This window comes from Lissotriton helveticus, chromosome 1_1 (genome assembly GCF_964261635.1).
Source record: "Lissotriton helveticus chromosome 1_1, aLisHel1.1, whole genome shotgun sequence".
Lineage (NCBI taxonomy): Eukaryota > Metazoa > Chordata > Amphibia > Caudata > Salamandridae > Lissotriton > Lissotriton helveticus.
The window spans coordinates 1641026330-1641046707 of record NC_136057.1 but is presented as its reverse complement, the minus strand read 5'-3'; the positions used below and the strand labels follow the sequence as shown (position 1 = coordinate 1641046707).

General features: G+C 46.0%; 1 protein-coding gene across 1 annotated transcript in view; it reads left to right on the top strand.

The window, feature by feature from the left end:
• Positions 1-20378, top strand: part of NCKAP1L (NCK associated protein 1 like) — a 1588380-nt gene that overhangs the window by 328079 nt on the left and 1239923 nt on the right. Inside the window, exon 11 of the mRNA XM_078688681.1 lies at positions 13371-13467. Within this exon, the coding sequence (XP_078544807.1) occupies positions 13371-13467 (97 nt within the window). The remainder of the gene's footprint in view (positions 1-13370; positions 13468-20378) is intronic.

Sequence of the window (20378 nt, the reverse complement as noted above, 5' to 3'; positions counted from 1 at the left end):
GCAACAACCAAGGGCTCCCTTATGTCCACTACCTGTGATTGGGACTCCTTTTGGGAGGGTAGGGGTTGTCATTGTTGGTCCCTAGATTCTCAAAATGCCTCAGAAAATAGACTTATCTTGGTGGTAGTAGACCATTCCCAGATATACAGAAGCCAATCCCCTGAAGACAGTTACGCCCCTGCAGTGGCTAGAGCCCTCCTGGAAATCTTCACCAGAGTGGGGCTCCCTAAGAAGGTAATCTCTGATGGTGATGCTAATTTCATGTCTGTATACCCAAAGGCTATGTGTAATGAATGTGATGTTACTTACAAGTTCTACACCCCCTATCACCTCGAGACAAATTGTTTAGTTGAGAGATTCAACAAAACCGTGAAAGGCGTGAGCATGGTGGTGCCTGATGTTAGACCTGGCACCTTGGCGTGTGTCTCCCTTCCATTTTTGTTGTTGCCTCATGTGCTTTTGCTGGTGTTAGATGCTTTTGGCACTGAGCCACTGCTGTCCAGTGCCACAGTGCAAGTGCTCTCTATTGTATATTAATGTATGAATTAGTAATTTCATGATTGGCTGGTTTGGTTTACCTGTCAGGCTCTACTACAGTGCATTAGGAGTCCCCAGGGCTTGGAAACCCAATGCTGCTGGTGGGCTTACAGTACTGGTTGGGCCACCCACAGAAGCAGCCTGTAAACGTGTGTCTAAGGCCTGCCATTGCAGAGCCTGTGTGCAGTCTGGTACTGCCATGCTGACTGGGCAACTGCACCCACTTGTCAGTCCCTAAACCTTCCCTTTTCTTCATATCTGACACCCCTATGGTAGGTCCAAGGGCAGGGTGCATTGTAAGTATAAGGTAGGACAAGCCCTGGTGTGTCTGGCATGTCCTAATAGTGAATTACAGCCATTTTCGTTTTTTACTATTGCAAGGCTACCTGTTCTCCATAGACCCGAATGGGCATTTAGATTATTACATTTTATAATCCTAATTGACTCAGGGCACATGGTAGAAATTTGAGTTTAGTATGCCTGAACTCAGAATGAAAAAATACATCTTTTAGTGAATTTGGTTTTAACATTCTGTGTTTGAAAATACCACTTTTAGAAAGTAGGTATTTTCTTGTCTAACTATCCAAGCCTGCCTCTGCTAGGTTGTTTATTCCTTGTCTGGAGTTTGAGTGACAGGGGCTGGGGGATTCCAGGAGACAGGGTGAGTCGGCCCAGTGGTGAATAGAGAGATCTGCATCTAGATGGGTGGGGGGAGTTGCACCTGGGACCTGAATAGGGCTGTGCCTTCCCTCCACAATGCTGGCTCCACTACTGTGGTGCGTCTGATGTCTCTGCCCTGCACTGTGAAAGGAGAGAAGAAGTTGTGTCAACAGAGTGCTCCAGGGCTGTGCCTTTCCTCCGCACTGCTGGCTCACCTCCTGTGGGGCGTCTGATGTTTCTGTCCTGCACTGTGAAAGGAAAGAAGGAGTCCTGTAAACAGAGTGCTCCAGGACTGACCAAAACGGCTTTGGACCATGCAAAGGCCTCTCTGCCTCCAGAGAACAAAGAGAAACTGGGTATAAAAGAGGGGTCTCAGACCTCAAAGAATTAGATCACTTTTGGACAAGAAGAAACCTTTGCTGAGGAGTGGAACCAGAAGAAACAGAGGAGAGACTATCCCTAAGCTGAAGTGCTGCGCAGGAGATTGGCCTGCAGTGGTTGCCTGACTGTCAAAGAAAGGAGAAAGGGACTTTGTGTACTTTCATCAACTTGTAAGGATCTCCCCAGGGGTATTGAGAGAAGAGATTGCCTCATGCTGAAGTCTCAGGGACAACAGACTTCAACCACCAGCTCCCCAAGAGTTCTTTAGAAGTGCCTGCTGCTGTTTTGGACCTTCTGAGGGACTGCGTGTCGCTAGGAGCTGAAAGCGCAACACACGAAGAAGAAGCGTGTTGCTGTCTCAGCCGCTGCACGTCACATTTCTGAACAAGGATGTCGCCGCTGTAGCTGACGCATTGCACTGCCTCCCAAGAAGCGCCTCGCATCCACAGAGAAGCGTGCCGCCGTTGGAGCTGCTGTCGATGTATCTCTGAACAAGGGTGTAGCCACTGCAGCTGTTGCATCGAGCGGAAGCATCTCGCATCGAGGGAGAAGAGTGTCGCCGCCAAAGCCGCTGTTGTCACATTTCTAAACAAGGGTGTCACTGCTGGAGCTGATGCATTGAGTCGAGCCATCTCGCAACATCGAGAAGCGCACCGCATCAAGAAGAAGATGCCATCTTTGTTTCTTTGCACCCGATCTTCAATGCATCACCGTCATTGCTTGCCAGGGACTACCGCATCACCTTTCCTGAAACACTTTTCATTGCCCTGCGTGTCGCATCTTAAGGTACATTGACTGAAAGTGTTGCATTTTAAGATCTAAAGAGAACTAAGCTAATTCTACCATTTTAAGTGCAGTATTGTGGATTTTTGTCGTTTGTGGTCTTGTGTTAAATCTATATAAAGAATACTTATTTTTTATATAAACCCTGTGTGGTGTCCATCTGTAGTGTTGTCACTGGATTACTGTATGTGGTCACAAATGCTTTACACACTGCCTCTGAGATAAGCCTGTCTGCTCGTGCCAAACTACCAAGGGGGTGAGCAGGGGTTATTTTAGGAGTGTTCCCCCTTACCCTGACTAGAGGCAAGGGTCCCTATTTGTCACAAGTACCTACCTGTGCCAACTAGAGAACCCCAAATCCAACACCTAATGAGGTCAGTAGGAGATAGGATGCTCTCCCCTCATGCCTACTATTTGTCAACATGGAGATTCACAAAAAGGAGTGGGATTCAGCCCCTTTAAACTTTCATTTGGGCACCCTGTGAGATGTCCCTTGAGCTTGGTTGGAGAGGGTTGGTAGAAACCCTTCAAAAACCCAAGCAGGATATAGTTTACTATGTTCTAGGTCTGTGGTCTTACATGACAGCAGAGTACATGAAAAAAGCAAATACAAATCAGGAGGCCACCCAGGAGCTTCTGAAGCAGTGGTATGATCAGAGGTCTTTCATGGTTTAGTACCACCCAGGTCAGAAGGTGTGTGTGTTGGAGCCAGCGGCTCCTCGAGCCCTCCATGCCAAGGGGACTTTGTCTTACCTGGTACTGGAAAAGAAAGGAGGCGTCACCTACATGCGGGACCTAGGCACCCCATTAGGGTGATTCATGGTAACCCACCATGATAGGCCTAACACCACCATGCTTATGGTGACAGATGGTGGTGAGGAGGAGGATGTGAAGCTCTGCCAGGCCTTCCATTAAGTAATGCCAACAATAACTCAGTGGATGGAGTTGTGGACTCCTCCACACTGGCTTAACGGAGGCAGAAGGACTGTTGCCAGTTTTTTGGACAGTTTGCCGAACTGTTTTCTTTCACACCAGTTCAAATCCACTGTTGTGCCCATGACTTAGATACAGGTGACAGTCTATCTATGAAAAGTAAAATCTAAAGGTTGTCTGACCAGGGAAAGACTGGCATCAAAGCTGAGGTTGCCAAGATGCTAGAGTTATGGGTGATTGAGACTCCCATTAGTCCTTGGGCCAGCCAAGTGGTCCTGGTACCCAAACATAACTCAAAAGGTGGGAAGGCACAAAACTTAGTCAGCAGTGTATAGCTTAGGATTTTTACTGGAGGCACAGACTTCAGTACACCTTCATAGTTGGAGGCAACAGCACAGGTGTCAAGAAAGATGTTTGCTTTACGGTAAAGCAGATGTTAATTGTTTGGTATCTCAGATGTTGTACTGCTTGAACCTTTGCTCACACCTGGGCCCAAAAACGTGGTAATAACAGGCTCTAAAAGATACAGCAAACTTTTGCAAGCTCCATGTTTTATTTTTGCTAAATACGTCAACATCCGGTGATCATTGACGACTTACTGAAAATGTTAATTCTGGCAAGGTATTTTTGCATCCAGTTTTTGCACAGAGTTCGAAACGACCCCCAAACTTTTTGATGATTTAAAATGCATTATGCTATTACAGGTCTACAATATTATTCTCAAGTTCCTTTACAGATATTGAAACCATTCGTGGTCTTCTGTTTTTTTACCTTTGGCCCAGAAGAGAAAACAAAAGGAGCATTACACTTCCGGGTTGCTGGAGAGCATGAGCCTTCATTTAAAAAACTGAACGCATACACCAAAGTGTATTTTGTTTAACTGAGAAAAAATGGGCTACTGCAGTTCTATGTTGTGATAAGGGTGTAAAATATCTGCATGAGCTAAGTGAGTTATTTCAGCTATTCAAGTGCATATTATTTACACTGTGGTTTGTATATGCCATGGCCAGGCAAACTTTGCCTTGCAATACAGGATACTCCAGTATTAGCAATCCTCTTTCCACAGGAAGCACTACATTTTGTAACAGTGTAAATACAATGATACATGATAAACTGAGAGAACATTGGTCCAATTGATATGATGAGCAAATTAGCTACATGTAGATTATGTAAAGCTATTTGGTGCAATCAAAGGAAGACTGTATGTTAGAAAAGTAGCCCCTTTAGGCATTGTATTCAATTCAAAATATGATAAAGAAGCAAAGCACACCACACAACATTCACCTCTTTAACAGAACACCATGCTCAATCAGGAAGATGAATTACCAGCATAATAAGAAGAACCCTGACCCAGGTCCAGTTGTGGAGAGGTCTTTCAGCACTTCCATTCAAAAAACTAACCTTAAACTAGCACAAGAAAATCGTCCTGATTTTTACACCTTAACTGCAACCAGCTTCAGCCTCTCAACCAAAGTTGACCTCCACAAGAAATTAATGCCCTCTTTATCGCCGTTAGGCATTCCTGTGAAACTGCGCATTCTGTCGAGAACTTTGTTAATCCCTAGCTCCTATCCCCCATGCCGGTCAGCTCATAAGTAGGCTAATTAAGGCAACATGATCAAAATCAGATTATCTGTTATTCTGTTATGACTATGACCAAATGCTTCCGCTCATCGTGCAATGACATACTGCACACAGCACACAATCTATAGAACAATGACCTGACATTATCTAAACATCTAGATCTACTAATAGTCACAGAATAATGACAGAATGATTCCTCCCAATCAATGCTTGAGCTTATCAGGAAACCGCCTTTACTTGAAGTTTTTACTTCGTAGTACATTTTCCACGCATTTCTTAGATTGTAAAGACTGTTGGCACGCAAGTCATTACATCACAAGGTAAAACCACGCATTTGGGGATAATTAAAAAGGGGGGCTTGGTTGGGTCAGCCCCCTATAATATAACATGTTCAATTACTAACAAATGTGTGAACGAAAAATGGAATTAAAAAATGTATTAGGAGTTAATGTATACATGTTCAACATTAGGTGGCAGTGTTACACTGTGATAGTATTTTTCAGAGACAGTAAGCGTGGTTTTAGAAGTATGCCTGGTAGTGGAATGCGTTGAAGGTGTTTGTAATGTGAATTAATGTAAATGCGTGGTAGTGGTATGCGTTGTGAAATGTGCGTTCTAAAGACGTGCGTGGTGAAGGAAGGCGTGGTAATGTCATACAACGATCTTATCCTGCCCTCTGAATATTCAATCATTCAGAATGATTGGGGAAATTGTTAGAGTGGTAGCAACTATCCATAACAAATATAGGGGCATATTACCAAGAATAAGCGATAATTATCGCTAAGCTTGGTTAGAGGCAATAATTTTATCGCCGTGCTTCGCCTATTTTTATCGCTTAGAAACCTTGCAATTATCAAGGTTTATCTCCTAAGCGATAAAAATCGGCCGAAATGCATGAATATCGCTGTAAAGTCAGCGATATTCATGCATTACCGAGCTAATGCTCTTAGCCATGTTATCCACCTACCATTGCATAACATGGCTAAGAACTGCTCTGGGCAGGCGTTAGCTTTTGGAGATAATCGCGCTTAGCGTGATTATTTCCAAAAGTATGTAATAGGAGATAGCGATGTTAGCGACTGTTTCCAGTCGCTAACTTCTTGGCACGCCCACTTTGCATGTCATTAGCGATAAATATCGCTGACATGCAAAGTGGGCCCCACGATGATCGCTATCTCCTACTAGCTGTCGCTAACTGGTGTTAGCGACAGCTAGGTAATAGGGCGATAAAATTATCGCCGCTTTAGCGGGAAAAATTACCGCTAAAGCGGCGATAAGGCCCTTGGTAATATGCCCCATAATTTGTAAGAAGCTGATCAAAGAACAATTCTCAACCTTCAGATGCCTCTCAGGTGAAATTAAAGCTGTAGAACTCTCCTCTGCCAAAATGCAAATAATAATCTACCATTGTCCTGGCAACAACACAGCAGTTGCAGATCACTTCACTGAGCTTCTCACTGAGCTTCACACAGAACCTATCATCCCCAAAGGCGTCCACATCTTCTTTGGAGACATTAATTTACAACGTGCACTGTGCAGGGACACAACTCTCTAAATTGTTACTAATTAATAATAGCTAGATCAAAGGGGACACTGTTCCTGGTGTAGGGTGCAGTATGTCAACCAATCTGAAAGAGGAGGTAAAGACTAGAATAGGGGAGAGGTAGGAAAAGGGGGTGAAGGAAGGGAGAGAGGCAGAGGTTCATCCCCAGTATCAAGGATCCAATCCCGAAGGGGAGGGCCAAGTTTTGGCTCTTAGTTGCCCTCACACACCCCAAAGGATGTCATACGTCATCATCGGGCTTTTTTTGCTCCTTGTCGGGCCGGCGAAGCAATGCCCGACGAGCCCCCGAAGGGTCTCTTTTACGGAGATCTTTGAAAGAGAAAAGCCGTTTGATGAATGCGGATATGTGGGGGGATCCAGTGAGAAGTGGTGGTGAGGTGCGTGCGGAGGTAGATAAAATTACCTAAGGGTTTCCACTAGTGGGTTATTTATTTGTGTGGTACCCCTGGTAGCTTAAAAAACCAAAGCGTTAGTGAGTCACAATAAGGCATAATGTGCCAGTGTAGCCAGACACAAGGACGACATGTTTCACGCTATGTATGTCCTAGTGATCAGTAGCGTTTCTTCAGAACCTAAAAGGAAAGTGTAAGTGCATGTCAGAAAGAGAAAGGGTTCCGTAGTGGTAACCCCGTTATTGTATAAGGTAGCTCGGGGTGGACCCTAGGAAGATGTACCTAGGATGGTCCACAATCCCTGTAAGTAGATGTGTCCAAGCGATACCTAAAAAGGGATTAAATAAAGGGAAGAAAAAAGGAAACTCATGTGTCAAGTGCCGGTTGGCCCAGTGATGCTGCTGAAAAGATAACTGGATAGCATACCTGACAGTTTGACCAGACCAAAATATGGAAATATATACACGTACATACCAATTATTACAGCGTTTCAAACAACAGACAACCAGAGCTCAATGGCGGGGGGACAAGGTTACGTACTGTCATAGTATGGCGTGGTGAAGAAATGACAGTAACACCCATGATCCGCCGTCTTTGCAACCATACATTCTGCTCATTTGCCTATTCCCCTTCACAGTAAGGGGCGCAGAGTGTTCAAGGGCGCAGGTCACCAGCCGTACCCCCCGCCCAAGCAGAATGGCCACAGTTAATGCCAAAATGCGGTACCGCACCCTATACCAGAAACAGAGTCCCTTTTCATCTAGCTAGCATTCGAGGAGTACTGACACTGGACCATAACAAGCTCCTGGTCCCCCCCCTTCTTTTTTTTGACTCACTAATTAATAATATTCTCCTGTAACTATGTTCCTCTCTGTGGAGCGGCGGCCAGGGTGTCTGATCGGCGGAATCAAATAGTCTCAATCCCAGACCGGTCCTAGACAGATTTTACTAATAAAGACATCAGACACGATTAAACTTTTGAGTTGTATTCGATCTGGGGCTCCCATTGATCCTTGTTCAGCGTCTGTGCTGAGACAAATTCCAGAAGTCATAGGATTAGCACTTACACCCTTGCTTAATGCCATATTAATATTGGGCAATTTTCCCAGAAAGTGGAAGACGGCTTCTATTCTTCCCCTACTAAAAAACAGACCCTTGATCCTAAGGACCCAAACAATTACAGGCCAATCTCATGGCTACTGTTTCCTGCAAAAATCGCCGAAAAAGCCATGAATATCCAGCTCAGTGCATTCCTCCAAACCAACAATATACTCGACCCACTAAGAGTTTAGAGCAGAACATTGCACTCAGCTGGGCCTAATTAAATCCACAGAGGAAATTAGGGAGGCCTTGGACAGTGGAGGTAATGCAATACTAATCATGCTGGATCTATCCGCGGCCTTTGACACGATCCATCATGAAGTCTTGATGGACCGGTTGTCTGAAGTAGAGATAAAAGGAGTGGCTTGGAACCTCCTGCAGTCCTTTCTTTCTGATAGTATGCAAACTGTGGATCTGGATAATAACAGGTCAAAGCCATTCTCCCTCCCTTGTGGTGTGCCACAGGGCTTGTCTCTCATCCCAATGCTCTTTAATGTGTATGTGGTAACGCTGGCAGGTGTGATAAGATCCTTGGTTTCCAACTCACCTCCTATGCGGGCGACACTCAAATAGTGCTGTTGCTAAGGGATGGGGCTGAGAAGGAAACAGGGGCACGCTTTCATGATTGCATGAAAGCTATCTCAGAATGGATGTCCTTTAATTGTTTAAAATTAAACTTGAGTAAAACCGAGGTCATCATGTTTGGGAACAATCCACACATGTGGACACCTGACTGGTGGCCTGATGATCTGGGAACCTGTCCTGCACCCACTAGGAAAGCAAAACACTGGGGGTGATGGTGGATAATAAGCTTACTCTGGGTGATCACATAAGTACGGTGGTCTCAGCCTGCATTTTGGCACTCAGAATTATAAGAAAAATAAAGTTTTTTCTTCCCGAAAACAATCTCAAGACAGTGGTCACGGCACTCAATATGTCACAACACTCATTATGACACGGCTAGACTATTGTAACAGTCTATATGTGAATGCCCAAAAACAACACATCAACAGGCTTCAAATTGCACAGAATGCAGTGGCCAGACTGCTGTCAGGAACTCCGAAATTTGTTTCCGTAAAGGAAGAATTAAAACACCTCCATTGGCTTCCAGTAAAACAGATGGTGCTTTTTAAAGCACTTTGCACTGTTTTTCAAGCTCTCAACGGAGTAGGACCCAACTTCCTGAGGCAGAAAAAAACAGTGGTATGTCACTAGAAGGACTCTTCGCTCCACAGCAGCAAAACAAGTCCTAGTTCCTTCAGTCAAGAAAGTTAGTTGGGGAGGTAGGAGTTTGATCACCTGCGCCTCAAAGGCTTAAAATGATCTCCCATTTCACCTGAGGAATTCTACAGACCTCCTCTCAATCAGAAAGGGGTTCAAAACATGGCTTTTTACTCAGTTTTACCCACTATTATAATATCCTGCATGTAGTGCTTACCGCCAGGACACCCAAGGGTAACCGTGCACTTTAAGAGATCAATTAACATAACATAACAGAGCACAGAGTTCACAGTTTGGTCTACAGCACCGTAGGCAGATCAGCTCAGCCTCAAGTGACTCTGGGAAATAGCTCACTTAATCTCCCCGACGGCCCCCAGTGCCTTGAAACCCATACTGGTAATTAGTTTGCGCTTTAGAAATACAGGTTTTTTTTACTCACTCTAAAGGAACTATTGTGGACCTCATAATTGCAGAACAGATTAAGCCCTACTCATTCCCCTTTACTGTCAGCTAAAATAGTTTCTGTGGGCCACTTTTGTAGGCCAAAAAATTAGTAAGGGACCTAAATAATGTAGATTTAAATACCTTATCAACCTAAGTGGCTTTAGCCTTACACTTTATTATTTTTTTTTAAAACGCCCATAATCATGTTACCAAATATTAAGAAACTATTACTGAGATTATGAATATTGCTGCTTCTTAAAAAGTAAACAAGAAAACAGGATCAATCCCAAAATATCCACATAGTAGTTCCTTAAAAGTCTGAATGAAGAAAGGAAATCAGACATAACGTTCAAACACAGATTGAGTCAAAACCTATCAACATCTAACCTATCTCAACTAAAACAGTAAATACGAAAAACATATTATAGATTCTGAATCATCCTTTTTGTCAGAGCATATCTTGGCCAGAATAAAAACCACTCGAGAAGATTTTCAAAGTAGTAAAACATGCTACTACTATTGGAACTCTGAACAACGCAACAAATAAGTGAGAAGTTCTCCTAGATTTGGATGGAAAATTGAGGAGCATCAGATACCCCCTTACTAGTCCCCAGACAACTCATAACCAATCCAACACAACTAAAAATCTGAGGCCTCATTGTCCTCTCTCTTGCTAGTGCTACACAATCTCCAAGACTAAACTCTCCTTTCACATTCTTTTCCTCATCCCATCACCACTTCTCAAGATTAGCTGGACTTTGGCACACTTCTGGACTCAAATTATCAACACATCTCTGTCACAGAGTCAACTACTAGGCTGTCTAAACATATGCCAAATATATATTTTACTAACAAAAGGTATATCACAAACGTGAACCTTTACCACTTGGTCTAGACTCTTCAGTCTTAGGCTCCTGGCAAAAGTACTTCAAAGACTTCCTGGAGAAAAATAGCCTTCTGGATGGCCTTCAGTCAGTCTCGCAGGCAGGCTGGAGGACAGAAGTGGCTGTTCTAAAAGTAGTTGATGATGCATTAACATGCACGACAAAGGAGACTCTGCCGCCTCATGTTATTCCACCCCCACCAGCTTTCAACATTGTTAATCACTATCCATTTATCAACTCCTATATAATGCATCCTGCCTCCTCAGCTGAGGAGGCCTGCCTTAGGGATGACTGGCATATATTTAAAAAAGTGCTTTGACCTTGCCACACCTGGTGAGGGCAACGTCGAGTGTGAGCAGTTTGCATTGCTCATGCAGTCTGCAATGCAGGACTGCTGTCATCTATTTAGTTGGGTCACTCTGGCTGGCACAAACAATGCTGCAAACATTGGTCACCCCTTTAACTCCCATGCCCAGGGTACTGCTGTTACCATTTACCTGGGATTTATAAGGGGGTTAAAGTCCTCGCCAATTGAGGTTACCAATTCATATGTATCAGTTTTAGGGAGAGAACACTGGTCCTGAGGCCTGCTTAGCAGGATCCAATGCAGAGTCATAACCATCAGCTGTGAGGCAAAAGTGCGTGTGAGGGGGGTGTCCATACAAAAAGGGTACTTTCCTACAGTTAAGTTTGAATAAGCATGCATTTTGCAGATGTTAGTTGACAAATAAAGGTTTCAAAAGACAGAAAAGGAAGCTGATAGGGAAAGTGTGATTGCATAAGACTAATTGGCAGTACGTTATGAATCCTCCTCTTTGAGATATACAAGCTTGATCTTGCTAGTAGCTGTTCACTTAGTAAAAATCTAATTCATGATTCAATCTCAGTTCCTGTGGAGTATAAATGATCTGGTTAGCAACAAACAATTCATGTCAAAATCCATTCCTGGAAAAATATATTGTAATGGTCGCCTCACATAAATCAGAGTTCTATTTTTTGTGTAGCCACATCTTCATCTTTCACTAGCTTTGCACCAAAGTGGGATTATTTGGAAACAAAAAATCATATTTTTCATGGTAGAGTTTGGAAAACATCTCAGTTTTTTTTATCTTTCATAGAACAAGTGCACCACATGCAGGTTTCACATGCATTTACATACATTTACATGCATTTCGTTCAAGATAAAACCACATTGATCACGTTTATCACATTGATCACTTTTATGGCTAAGACTTCACTCATTGTAAGTTGAGTGAACGTTTATCCAAAATATTCAGTTAAGTATAGTGTGCGTTACATAGCAATGACATTACAACAATAGTTCAGTTTACAAAAAAAGAGTATTCATTTATACTTGAAACTATGCATTAAAGCCTCTGTCCAGTATGGACAATGCGGCGTGCAGGATATCACCCCAAAGAGATTGTCAGCCTTCACCCAACATCTGTCTCGTTCAAAAAGAAGATAATTTTCATGGCTGCAAATTGAAAATACACTGTGTCAAAGCAAATATGTACCTCTAACAATAGTCTCAATGCTTATTAAAAAAATTCTGGTGACATCTCAGACTACCTAGTTTGTGTTTTGTGGAAAACATTTGTTCACAAATACATTAGCTGCCCCTTTTTCTTTCCAACCTGTGGTTGAAATATGATTGTCATATAAAGGACACAGGGCCATATTACCAAGGTGAAGTATCGCTGCTTTTTCGGCGAATTGTGCCGAGAAAGCGGCGATACTTCTAGCGCCCTATTAACAAGGGCATGCTAAAGCCTGCCTCAAGCCCACTTTGCATGTCAGCGAGAAACATCGCTAATGACATGCAAAGTGGGCGTTCCCACGTCCAACCACATTTAAAATGTGGTTGGAGGTGGTAACACCCTATTACCAAGGCAGGCGTTGGGAGAAGGAGACCTGCGATAAACTCGTTTATCGCAGGTATCCCAACGCCTGCTCTGACCAGGTGTTAAGCATTGATAACATGGGGGTGTGGATCATAAAGCTGAATCCACCCCTCCATATTATCAAGGCACACAGCGCGTGACAACAACGCTTGTTTTCAAGCGATAATGTTCCCTATCGCCGGCTATCGCTGGATTAAATATCGCCTACGTGTTGCGCGTTGATAATGACGCGCTAACACGGCGATAAAATCCGGCGATAGGGAAATGTGCGATGTGCGTTTTTTAACACACATCTTGGTAATGTGGCCCACAGTGCTTAACTGTGGAAACTGACAACCTTAATGTGTGCTGGCCATACATAGAATAAGTGTTAGCCCCCCCCCCACTATCGTAACCATTAATAAAAGTAATCCTGGGCAGAGTTCGCCATGTTCCGAACTCCGCGAAGTGGGAAAAAAACTCTGCCGCGCTACGCGGAGCTGCGCAAGTGGCAGAGTGCATTGGATAAATGCCATTTGCTGTGATTTTTAGCACCGGGTGTTTGTTCCCACTGTGCAATCATCGCGAACTGTACCATGTACAGCGCAAGTGGGCGCTGCTTCCTTTCTGCCGCTCGAGTAGATTTTTTTCCTCAAGCTCGCCAACTTAATGTTGACAATCGCAAATGAGATAAAATCTCGTCGGGAGGTGAATTTCCTCGCTTGCGCTCGCCAACTTGATGTTTACGGAACTCTGCAAGCTCCGCGTAACGTGGAGTGCGGAAAACCCCGCAAACTCCGCAAAGGGAGTGAAGTTCACCACCCATATTTAAATAAAATGCGGGGCTGGAGCCTGGATTGGTGGGGTGGTTCAGGATCAGCACCAAAAGGTTTTTCTCTTAGTACTTGTCGAGCCTTCATGCAGAGTGTGTATTAGCTCATAACACACCTAATCAGTACTAGTTTCTACAAAATAAACCTGAATATTTGTATTCTCTTCACAGTGGGCACTTTCACCGAGACAGAAGGGCCTTCCTGAGAACGGCAGTTAAAGAACTGGAAACGGTCATTGCAGATCAGCCCGGGCTTCTTGGACCCAAGGTGAAAAGAACAATTAGTGACAGCTCTTTACATTGTGCTTGTGTGTTAGTGGTTCTACTGGCGATTTGCATGTAACAACTTCAACTCCTATAGTTTCAGATTACATTTCTTTTGTAGCACCAGTTTCAGGTTACCTTCTTGTTAACCTGGTAAATGCCTGTACATTTATTTTGCCTACTTTTATTTGAAACTACTAATCATTCTTCTACTATTTTAAGTATGCATTCGTATTTACATAGCAAAAAACTAGCTCTGCAGCAAGAGAGCGCTGTACATTACATAAACGGTTAAGAGATGGTCATAGATCGTGTAAATAAAGTGGGGATTACACAAATACAGTTTTCACACAGGCAGATTAGGTAATTTGCCTAGTTTGACACGTTGTTCGGTCTTTCGCCGAAGCCAGGACTCGAATCTGGGCGTGTTCCAAAGCTGCAGCTCGAACTGCTAGGCCATATCCCCTGTCCTTCAGTATTAACCCGTCACACCATTTAGTTGCACTCTCTTTTCACATTCTACTTCCAAGCAATAAAGCAAAGAGAACTAGAGTATAAAAATTGAGTGTAACTGAACAAAAGTTGATAAAAATGGCTCTATTATAACTGACATATTACTATGAAATAATGAAAAAAATGATAAGTAATTTTATGATACGTATTTAAATGAGAAAACAAGATGGCGACTGCACAGCAAACGTTTGAGAAATGTCCGTATGTGTGCAAAACGCATCAAGTTCAGTTGTGCTATTTTTGCGTCCGAAACTAAGGGATTCAAAATTCTAGAAAATCTAAAATATTGGGTCCAAAATATTGGTAGTGTAAAATTTTACATATTAAAATATGGAGGCATATAGTGCTGTCATCTGAAGACTAATAACATAGCTGCCAAGTTTTCTAGAACCATACGTTATGTGCTGCTCCAGTTAAGTTTTTTTTAATTAATTGTGGGACTTGTAGTTATGTTTTATAATACAATAAACATGACTACAAGTCCCAGAATTCAAAGAAAAAGCCGGACGGAGCAGCACATCATGCATGGACATGCGAAACTTGGCAGGGCTGTAAAAATCACATTTATATCTCTCAGTTCTTACATGTCCGCATCTGCTTGTTAGTGAGTAATTGTACCCTAACCAGTGTTTTAAAGAATTGACTTATATGTATGTTAGTAATATTTCTTTATTTGATTTGTTGATCACCAACTTGTCTCCCAAAAGTTGATTGAAAGGGCTATTAAGTCTTGGTAGTAGCATGTCTTGAACATGTTTTTCTGCCAGGCTTTCAGATCTTGATTATTAGAAGTTGGAACCGGTGGTTGACTAACAATGGGGCATTGTAATTAGTCAGATGGGTTTCACTTCCATGGTAGTCAGAGGATAGTTTTATATTCCAGCACATAGAGACTGGTTCTGGTGTGATGTAAATAGCAGGATGCTTGTTTGAGCAAGAGTGTATTCAGGAACTTCCTATAAGTGGGGCATACATTTTGAAAACTCAAGGAAGGATAGGGAGCCTGATTCTCAGATAGATTTGCTTCTGTGATGAACTTATTTCTGAACGTTGGCCCAGTCGTATAAAAGGAGGGACTGGATCAGAGATGTGTTCTTAATAACTAATCCTAAGGTAGATTAATTGGCATTAGCGTGGTTTATCCCAGCTTGATTCGAACCTTGGAGTGAATTGAGTACTCTTGGTGTGGGCGGGGCGTGGTTTGCATTCTTCATACTAAGACAAACCATGGCTGCTTTTTCTGTATAATTTCCTATTTATTTATAAATGCAATTGTGTTTTGCGCCCTGTCAGGGTTCGCAGCTACTGCAGCCTAATCGTGACAGCACACAAGATATTATGAGAGAGAACTTTCTTGAGCATGCTTAATTGAACTGAAGGGTTTCTGCCTTTACTTGTAAAGTTAATGTCACATCAGGATAATATGTGGGGATGCATCATGGGAAACAGAGGGCAAATGGACATCAAGGTGTTTATGCATGCCTCCCAATCACTACAGGTCTGGTCTTGATCTTTGTGAGGCAGTATTATTTCTCTTTCATTCAGTGTTGATATCAAAGGCACCAAAGTTTTTTTTTTTTTTTCAAAACTGTTTTTATTGAGATCGCTGAAATAAACATCCACAGTGCTCCGAACCCCGGAGGGGCTGTGACAATAATCATTGTTCAAATTGTGCGATGCATTTAAGTAACATACCCTCTACTCCCCACCGCCCCCCCCCCAACTACCCAGCCCCCCCCTCCTGCAACACTCCGTCTCTTCAACACTGTTTAAGGTAAGCATACAATTGTCCGTACAAATAACTGTGCCTCAACATGCCCACTACAACTGCCCATCCTCGCCCCTTGGCGGCGGTGGAGGCTCCAGCCACAACCCCCTGTAGTCTGCCCATCTTTTCCATATTTTATAATGTTTTGTGGGACAGCCTCTGGCCTCGAACACCGGCCGCTCTAGTCCCATGCAAAAGTCCATTCCTTTCTTCCACCCGGCCACTTTGGGGGCCCCGGGGTCCTTCCAGGCCTGTGCCACATCTCGTTTGGCCAGTGTTAGTCCCAGCAGCAACAAATGCCGCTTGTAAACATTACCGCCCACCCCTTCAAGCACATGGAGCAGGCCCAATTTCTCCGTGTGAGGGAGCTCCCACCCCAGTACCTCCGACAGACAGTCCCACACACCCATCCAAAATCTCGCCAGGCCACTACATTCCCACACTGTATGCAACAGGGTGCCCAACTCGTGACCACATCGCAAGCACGCCGGGGACTCAATCAGCCCTGCCTTCCACAATCTCTCTCAGGTATAATAAGCACGGTGCAGGTATTTGAATTGTATTAGGCGTAAACGGACTGCTATTGCTGCTCCCCTGGGGGACTCTAGAGCCTCCCGCCAGTCTTCCTCTTCCAACTCTCCCACATCCCGCACCCAGCGATCTCTCAAGGGCTGTAGATCCGAGGAGCAGTGTGTCACTAATGTTTGGTATATTTTGGATATCTTTCTGTCCTCTAAATCCCCCATAAAGACTTTTGCCTCTATCGGGCTGAATTCGGGTAGTGTATTCAAGCCCATAAGCGCTGGTGCCAGAGCGTGCCTAAACTGTAGGTAGCGAAAGAACTGGGTGCAGGGCATGGCGAACTCTGCACTAAGGTCTTGAAAGGTTTTAAGTGTGGTGCCCCTGAGGACCTGGCCCAAAGTTGAGATACCTATCAAATCCCAGCCCCTAAATCCCGGGAGGGACATCAGGGCCGGGAGTTGCCCGTTATGCCAGAGCGGGGTCTCCCCCGTCAGCTTTCCCCACCATCCCATACGGCGCAGTGATTGGCGCCATACCTGGAATAAAACCTGTGTCGCTCTGGGCAGTCTCTTTCGCAGCTGCGGTGAGTATAATACCGTGTGTAGGGAGGCAGGTTCCATCAAGTATCGTTCTAGGGCATATGCCGGGTCCTCCCCGCCACCGTACCACCAGTCATTTAGGACAACCAGGTGTGAGGCTTGGTAATATGACAGAAGATCTGAGGTCGCTAGACCCCCACAGTATGTGGACAGAAAGCAGGTCCGCAGAGCCACCCTCGCTGCGCCACCGGCCCACAAAAAGCGACCGAGTGCCGAGTTGACCAGTCGGAACCAATGCGGCGGAATTGGGAAAGGGTGGTTTTGTAGTTGATACAGTAATCTGGGAAGGGCAACCATCTTAAAAATGGCGGATCTACCATATATATTGAGGGGCATGCGGGACCAGCACTTCATTTCCTGCTGCACTTTGTCCCACACGGGAACTACATTGCGCTCCCAGGCGATTGTCTGCGTGGTCGTCAGGAACACTCCCAAATATTTAAGGCCCCCTACCGCTCTCTGCAGTGTCGAGGCCCACGGCCCGACCTCAAAATGGTCTCCTAAAGTCCAGAGGGTGGATTTCTGCGGTTTCAGGCAGAGTCCGGAGACCTTGCCGAAAATTTTCATGATGTCCAGGACCCGCGGGCCGGACCGGTTCACATCCGTAAGAAAGAATAGGACATCATCCGCATACAGTGCGATTCTGTCCGACGGTCCCGCCTGCCACTCAAAGCCCTTCAGCTGTGCATCAATCCGCACCCATGCCGCCAGCGGCTCCATAGCTAGAGCGAACAAGTAAGGCGAGAGTGGGCACCCCTGTCGAGTGCCACGTCCTATCGGGAATGCCGCCGATACCTCCCCCGCCACCCTCACCGAGGCCGTCAGACCGGTATAAAGAAGTCGGATATAGGACATAAAGTGGGGCCCCAGATTGAGGCGCGGAAGGAGGGCAAACAAGTAGGTCCAACTTGAGGAATCAAAGGCCCTGTCAATATCGGCTAGTAATAGTGCCGCTCGATCTCCGGTTTTACTCATCGCCTCTACCGCCACGTGGGCTCGTCGAATATTATGCCGCGTCGCCCGGCGGGGCATAAATCCAGCTTGATCCGGATGGACCAAATTTGATATGTATGGGAGAAGGCGATTCGCAAGCGCCTTAGCAAGTATTTTGGCTTCGATGTTAAGAAGAGAAATTGGCCGATAGGACTCGTGGCGGACCGGAGGTCGACCGGGTTTGCAAAACACAACTATTTCTGCATGTCTCCAGTTCGCCAGCAGAAGGCCCTCCTCTCTTGCTGCCTCCAGGGCGGCTTTGTAGTGCGGCCCTAGTTGGAGGTGGTAGCGCTTGAAAAATTCACTGGGGAAACCGTTGGGCCCAGGGGCCTTAACAGTATTGAGTTCCCCCAGTGCTTTGCCCAATTCTTCGGCTGACAGTGGGGCCTCAAGGCGCTAACGCACATCATCTGGAAGCGCGCGGGGCGGGAGATCAGTTATAAATTTGTCAACTTCAAGTGCCGAGAGGGAGTCCCGTGGGGCGCACTGTACTGCAAAGTAGCCAGCGAAACTATTCGCCAGTTCCCTTGGAGCTGAAATGTAGGCCCCGGTATCGTCCCTGAGGCCCGGCAGGTCCTGTGACTGGAACACTTTTTGGCAGAGTCTATGAAGCATGGTACTGGACTTGTCGCCCATTGATAAATCCTAATTCTGGTCGCTAGCCAGATTTGACGGGCCTCGTCCAACTGGAGGGAGGCGTACTTCCGCTGCGCCAGCAAAAGCTGCCCCACATCCTCCAGGCGACTCGCCACCCCACATTGAGTCTCCAGCTGTTCCACTTCGGCCGCGGCCCGCACCAGTTCCTCCTGGCACCTGCGACGGGCCGCCGCGCACCATGCTATATCCACCCCGCGCAGCGTGGGCTTCAGAGCCTCCCAAACTGTCCGTGTGCCAGAGACCGTACCCAGATTTTCATCCCAATACTGGGCGATAGCCACCTCCATATGTTGCTGATACGCTTCCTGCTGCAAGTGCCAGGTGGAGAGGCGCCACCGAAATGGGCGTCTCTCTCTATCCAGGGCGACCTCCACAACAACGGGGGAGTGATCCGAAAGTCCCAGCGGCAGGATAGCCGCCGAGACCACTCTGGTAATGACCGCGGCGGGAACAAAAATGTAGTCTAGTCTCGAAAACGAACGGTGGACCGCCGAGACGTACGTGAACTCCCGCTCATGTGTGTGCAAATATCGCCATGAGTCCACCCAGTTCAAGCCACTCACCATACCATTCAATTTAGTGGGGGTATCTGCAATGGGGTCACCCCTGAGCCTGAGGCGATCAATCCGACACTGCATAACATCATTCCAGTCCCCCCCTATCACCGCTAGGCTCTCTGGGATCTCGGCCCATATCGTGAAGAGTTTTTCAATCAGGGCCCATTGCAATGGAGGCGGAGCATACACGCTCCCAAGAACCACTGACTCTGAGCCCACCGTCCCTTGCACAAAGGCATAACGGCCCTGGGGGTCTATCCAGTGTTTAGTGTGTGTGTAGGCCAGTCTACGGTGTATCAGTAAGGCCACCCCCCGAGAACCTCTCCCGAAGCCTGCGTGGTAGACCTGGTCGTAGCCATATCTCCGTAAGCTCAGTGCTTTGTTACCCATTAGGTGTGTTTCTTGTAGCACCAGGACATCTACATTCTCCCTCTTCCCCTGTCTCAACACCGCCCCTCTTTTGATCTTGTCGAGCATACCCCTCACATTCCAGCTCATCACTCTCATTAGGGCGCCAATTTGCGCCCGCCTAGGGTTTTCAGCCCCCATCTAAGCGCAGATGGATTCGTACAGCAGGTAGTAGGCACAACAGGCGTGGAAACCACAACAGCATCATTCGAGACAATCGTGTGCAGGACAACCCTCCCTCCCCTCCTCCCTCCGGCCCCAACCACCCCTCTTCGTGATCCCCCCTCAAGCCAACTGCAATCAACTGCCCACAACTCCCCCCCACCCCCACCCCATACCTCAATGAACAATCTGTCGTGGTGTAGCGTGACTCCTGCCTCCAACATGAGACAGACCGCCCACCCCACCAATGGACCCCCATAACTACCCTATACCCACTAACAACTAGACCTAACAGAGGGGTCGAGTCCGCCCTCCCTATGCCGTCCCCCCACCCGAGTCCCAATACTACAAAGTTACTTGTACAAACGAAGTTCTTTGCTGCAGTCCGCCAAGGCTGTCTACATCCGGGAGGAGCGAATCATCTCCCCTTAAATCTTGATGGAGCAATCACCTTTCGCTGCGGTACCTAAGACGCCGGGTCTTGAGAATCTGGGGCCCCAGTAGTTTCCGCCGCCCCATTCTCCGTAGAGGAGTTCTTCTTAGAACGGGACCTCCAATTGCTTCTGCTGCGCGACCGCCGTGGAGTCCGAGGGGGCCCAGTCGTGGAGGAGTCCGAATCCCGACCCGGGGGGGTGTTCACTCTAATACGGACTGTTTCGTCCATCCAGGCGAAGACTTCCTCTGGGGTGTTAAAGAATAAGGTCTTGGATTGAAACACCACTCGCAGGCGGGCCGG